The sequence below is a fragment of the Mauremys mutica genome, chromosome 1, assembly GCF_020497125.1.
Source record: "Mauremys mutica isolate MM-2020 ecotype Southern chromosome 1, ASM2049712v1, whole genome shotgun sequence".
Taxonomy (NCBI): Eukaryota; Metazoa; Chordata; order Testudines; family Geoemydidae; genus Mauremys; species Mauremys mutica.
This window is the reverse complement of record NC_059072.1, coordinates 30,601,780-30,607,779: the sequence shown is the minus strand read 5'-3', so window position 1 is coordinate 30,607,779 and position 6,000 is coordinate 30,601,780. Positions and strand designations below refer to the sequence as shown.

Below are 6,000 nucleotides of genomic sequence, written 5' to 3'. Positions count from 1 at the left end.
TGGGGACCAGGGGCAGCTTGTGTGGAAGGAAAGCTGGTAGCTTGTTGCCAGGGCAAGGGACAGGACCCCCATCCCCACTCATTCTGCCCCATCACAATAGCCTTCCCCTGTTCAGAGTCTGTGAGAAGGGGCCTCCTTCATTCTCTGTCTCCTAAGCCTGTCACATTCCTTTCCTGCTGGTGCACCCGGCAGCTACCACTTCCTTTCTCCTGCTTCTCTCTGAGCAGTCCAAGCTGGCTGGCTGCCACTCTGCCAGCAAGGAGAGCACAGGGAGAGGAACAGGAGAGACAAGCTCCCTGCTCAGTGCCAGGAGTCCCACTGGTTGTGAGCCATTATTACAGAAGAACCTCTGCTCAGTCCCAGCTGCAGCCGGTCCGCAGGCAGGCTGCCTTGGTGTGGGTGGTCATTTGCGAGAGTCACGCCCCATCACCCTCAGCGGCCCTCCAAGCCCCCTGCACTCATTATCTCGGACAATGAACTGGGTTGGTGGCTCCCGGTAAGTGATGCTCGTCCAGGGCCTCGTTGTTAAGGCACAACCAGGCCCCGAGAGAGTGTGAGGCTTTGTCCCCCACCCCAGAGCGTGCAGGCTGGAGCTGTGCGCGATGCGGCCTATACGTTTCCCCCACCCCAGAGCGTGCAGGCTGGAGCTGTGCGCGATGCGGCCTACATACTTCCCACACACACACTGAGCAGCGTAGGACTATGTGCAATGGGGCCTACACACTTCCTCAGACCAGACCAGCAGCATGGGGCTGTGCACAATGGGGCCTACATGCTTCCCCCACACACTGGGCAGCGTGGGACTGTATGCGCTGGGGCCTACACACTTCCCCATCCCAGATGGGGCGGTGTTGGGCTGTGCGCAATGTGGCCTAAGCATTCCCCCTGCCCAGACTGGGTAGCATGGTGCTGTACACTATGGGCCTCTTCACTTTCGAGTTGACACAGTCAGACTGTGTGAAGGGGCCTCCCTTCCTTGGCCTTCCCTCATTTGTGCTGTGCACAGGAGTCTCTTCCCAGGACTGGGTAAGGTGGGACGTTCAGAAATGGCTTCTCTGCACATACTTCCGTCCTTACTTTTTGTTTGGGCAGTGTGGGGCCCTATGTGAAACAGGACTGGACAGAGTGGGGCTGGGTGAAGGGGCCATAACAGAAAGTGTTGTTACTGCAGTGTCATCTGACCTGGATTTACTACACCTGCATGAATGAAATGTGTATGTTGTTAACTGGAACAGGTATTTTTTAACATTTGTTCAGCAGCATCATGATACTATCAGTACAGGAGGCTTCTATACTAAATGTTAAGTTAGTTTCAGTCTATTATTACTTGTCTAAAGTTTTTAGTAGTATGACATGTTTAACTTTTGTATTGCATGCATTACTAATTCACAGAAAATAATTTTGGATTGTATAGAACAGGAATTAGGGGTGCAAAATATTTATTAGGTCTTCTAGTCCTTTCTTCCACCTGTGCATGATTGATCTCTTCAGTATTTTGTCAAGCTATCTTCAGTTGTGATAGGAATTTCAGCATTACTGTGCTTTCTCTGAACACTGATCTACTAATTCAGACTGCTACAAAGACTATCAAAATCAATATTAGTAAATTCTCCCATTGTATCTCTTAGCTTAGGTCCTCCTCAGAAAGAAGAGAAGGGTAAAGCATCTTTGAATGGACTTTCTTTCCTTCCTTCACATTCCCATTATGCTTGAGAAGATTATTTACCACACCATTATAGCTTTAGGGTAGAATTTTCAAGAAAGCCTAAACTCCCTTAGGCACCTTTAAAAACCCTAGCCTTATTTATTACTCTCAGTTTCCTTATCAGAAGGAGACAAAGATTTCGCACTTAAGAAGATTTTTCTTGTTTGAATAAAAAACACAGTTAAATGGTTTTAAAAAAAAATTTCTTCAGGTCTGAACCTGGCAAAGGGATTCTGTGGACAGGCAGAGGGGTCTGCCCAGTTCAAGCCCCGATGGGGGCTTTGGTCACTAGAATAAGTTTAGTTTAATTATAGACATCTGATTCTTTTACCCCTAATATATGCCATAAGTTTTAAGTCATATACAGATTTGACTGGCTCTTCTTTGCTGAGTGTTCATTGGCTGTTTACCCGCAACCCTCCCCCTCACTCTTCACTTGAGCTTCACTGCACACTTGGCCATCTTCGCCCCTGCCCTTCCCATTTTGCTTATCCCCTCTTATTATTAATTAGTATTATCATAGCACTTAAGTACCCCCGCCCCACATACACAGAAAAAGTGGAACATTTTGCCATCACATTGTTCACTCTGCTTGTGTGTTTTGCCCCAAAGAGGCTGTAATTTAAATATACAAGACAGACATGGGGTAGGAGTCTTGTACTCTATCTGTACAGTGCCTAGCACATAGGGACCCCATTCTCTAAGAACTACTATAATGAACATGATTAATCATATGGTATTTTGGAAAGATGAAGAATAAAAACTGAGTGAGTTTGAGGGAAGTCTCCTACCATTGTTTTAGCAAATACAAAGGACATGATGCTGGCAGCCACTATACATTAGAGCGCCTTTCATTGGGAGCTCTGGGGGAGTTGCAGTGGTACTAGAGCAATGGTATGCCGTTTCCCTAAAATTGTCAGTGTGAACAAGGCCTAATTGGCTCACTCAGAGATTTGATGGTCCAAGACACGTTGTAAATCTTCTGACTTCTTTTAAAATTTAAATGAAATTTAGAGGTCTTTTGTAACTTTACATTTCTGATTTTAGTTTCCAAGTCATTTTAACTTTGATGTTTTATATTTTTTAATTCTTAGCTGTAATAGAATCATGTTAATCAATTATCAACACATTTTGTTGTTCTCTCATTTTCTTGCAATTTGGAAACAGTTTCAAACTTTGTATTCTGCAACCTTTGTAGTCTGAATTAACTACAACCTTTTATTCATATCTGCTACATTTCTAATCAAATTCAATATCTTCACCGTCATAAGCCAAATGTACGTGTCTCAATTATGAGAAATTAAAAGGAGACAAGCTCATCATCTGATTAGAGAACTTTGAAAATAAAATGCCCACAATTCAGTAGACCAAAGTTTAATTAGAGAGGAAACCTTCAGTGCCTTTTGCTCCCAGTAATGGTTTTAGTGACAAGATTGTCCATTCTCTTTCAACAGTGAAATTTGAAAGTTGATAATGTGTATTTTCTATTATCCTAGCTATTTTTATATCAAGTTCTGGGGAGGCGGAGACTACTGAGCTGTACAGAAACAGTAAAGTCACCACCAGCAGGTTTACTAACCTTTTTATACCAAATGATTTTGAAAAAAAAACTTTTTTTTTTATAAAAAGCACTCCACCATCTATTAGAAATTTAGAATTCAAAGGATTTCACCAGGCTTTTGAGGTTAGCCTTGCTAAACAATTCTGTAATCATCCTAACCATATATGGAGAATCAAACTAAAGTAATTCCAAATGCATAAGGAAGCCTTTTTGTAAGATTCAAGTTGTTTAGCACTACATATGTGGGGGAAATTTCAGCTTGACATAAACACTGGCCTAAATGCTTGGGAGCACTATCCTGTGTATGTATATATATATCTCATAGAATATCTAGGAGGATAACATTCATTTTGAAAAATGTATATCCCTTGTGTATTATTACGGTACCCAATACTGCTGTTAATTGCATGTCAGGATTCCAGTGGTAATTCTGGGACTTGCACCTTAGGCAGCAGAAAAATTGCCTTTGACTGGGGGCCCCACCTACTGCAACTACATATGATATATTTATAAAGTGCTTAACACTCTGTATACTACACAAAAAGTTAAAATGTACAGTTCCATGGAGACATCCAATCCTCACCTGGTAATTGCAGAAAAGAGACCTTCATACTTCATATTCCTATTCCCATAAGGATTTCCCACATACTGAGGCCCCTCAATCATCAGCTGATCATCCCAAAATCATCCCTCTCCTGGATTCCTGTCCCATAATTACCACTTAGCCCTCCAGACAAAATACCAATTTTCCTCACAGCAATGTTGAGAAAATGGGTTGGTTTTGTACTGTATCCTGAAATTAAGACTATGGTGAACCAGAGAGGAAAGTCAGCTCCTCACCAGGATGCTCCTCTAGCAGCACCTGCCTCCATTTATATCATGAAGGGATTGGTTGCTCCAGTATCTCAGGTGGTGTCAACAGCCATGTTAAAAACAAGAGACGGAAGGTCCCTATCACAGGACCACTCACTGCTAGGGCAGCATCTCCTCCCGACTACTCTCGAGATTAGCTCGATCCAGGGCTGACACCCCCATCTGTCTTCTCATTTTCACTAGGCCCCAACTTGGTCTTTGGGACTTTACATATTTTTTCTTTGTGACTTAGCCCTCCAGACAGGTAACTGTACAGTCCTTCCAGGCTATCAAAGTTCCACTGGATCAGCTGTCTTCATCCACTCCTCACCCAAGACCAAGTCCTATACCCCTTTCCCTGCAGCTGATGGGTGAGCCCAGGTTCCCCTACTACTGTCCTCCCATCCTCTTTGGGTTTACTAACCCAAATTCTCTCCTCCAAGGGAGTGCCTACTTAGCTCTGTAACCCCCCCCACACATCTCCCAGAAAGTAACTACAGGCTACTTCATCTACAGCCACCTTCTGGATGCAGCTTGCTGGCTTTATACCAACTCTTTCTACCCCTGCCCAGCTGGGCTCAATCATCAATCAGGCTTTCAAGCCCTGGCTCTCCCTCAGGTGCATCTTATCAGGTCGATCGACCTGATTTAACCTGCTCTGCCTTGTGTGAGGGTGGACATCCAATCACAGTATCACAAGTGGATAGAGCCGAACCATTAGAGGACTTAAAAGGTCAAAAAAAAACCACAACACTTTTAAAACTTCCAAGTAAATTGTAAATAAATGTATATGCTCTGCATAAGGCTAACCTTGAAATTCACCTAGAAGCTCCAGATAGCACTGAATATAATCACCTGCCATCTGAGTGATGCAGGATGCTATGATCCCATAACATTTGTAATGGCTAACAGCTTTACTTATGGTTTCAATTCAAAATGTGGGTTATAATCTTGGAAGCCTAGAATGATGAGGAACTTGAGCTATAACATCTGTACTACTGTTGAGCTATGGCAGAAAAGGCAGAAATAGGGCTGTTGAAAAAATGCAGGAATAAATATATTGTCAAAAATTTCTTGTATTATTCTAAGGATTTAAAAATAGATAATTACATTGCTGGTTAGTCACTTAGAGGTTTGGACTTTTAGGTGCACAATGTATTTAGTATCATAAAATCATAGAATATCAGGGTTGGAAGGGACCTCAGGAGGTCATCTAGTCCAACCCCCTGCTCAAAGCAGGACCAATCCCCAACTAAATCATCCCAGCCAGGGATTTGTCAAGCCTGGCTATAAAAACCTCTAAGGAAGGAGATTCCACTACCTCCCTAGGTAACCTATTCCAGTGCTTCACCACCCTCCTAGTGAAAAAGTTTTTCCTAATATCCAACCTAAACCTCCCTCACTGCAACTTGAGACCATTACTCCTTGTTCTGTCATCTGCCACCACTGAGAACAGTCTAGATCCATCCTCTTTAGAAACCCCTTTCAGGTAGTTGAAAGCAGCTATCAAATCCCCCCTCATTCTTCTCTCCTGCAGACTAAACAACCCCAGTTCCCTCAGCCTCTCCTCATAAGTCATGTGCTCCAGCCCCCTAATCATTTTTGTTGCCCTCTGCTGGACTCTTTAGAATTTTTCCACATCCTTCTTGTAGTGTGAGGCCCAAAACTGGTCATAGTACTCCAGATGAGGCCTCACCAATGTCGAATAGAGGGGAATGATCATGTCCCTCAATCTGTTGGCACTGCCCCTACTTATACATCCCAAAATGCTGTTAGCCTTCTTGGTAACAACACTGTCAACTCATATCCAGTTTCCCATCCACTGTAACCGCTATGTCCTTTTCTGCAGAACTGCTACCTAGCCATTCGGTCCCTAGTCTGT

The 6,000-nt window shown here is 43.5% G+C and overlaps 1 protein-coding gene across 3 annotated transcripts in view; it reads left to right on the top strand.

Annotated features, from left to right (window-relative positions):
* Nucleotides 1-257: 257 nt before the first annotated feature.
* The window catches only part of C1H12orf40 (chromosome 1 C12orf40 homolog), a 28,534-nt gene continuing 22,791 nt past the window's right edge, over nt 258-6,000 (top strand). The window contains exon 1 of one of the 3 annotated variants that reach the window (XM_045002166.1): nt 258-496. In XM_045002166.1, the coding sequence (XP_044858101.1) occupies nt 474-496 (23 nt within the window). In that variant the 5' untranslated portion in view covers nt 258-473. Of the gene's footprint in view, nt 497-908; nt 1,027-1,150; nt 1,236-6,000 lie in introns of those variants that run through there. The other 2 variants (XM_045002167.1, XM_045002168.1) reach the window with 2 other exon arrangements.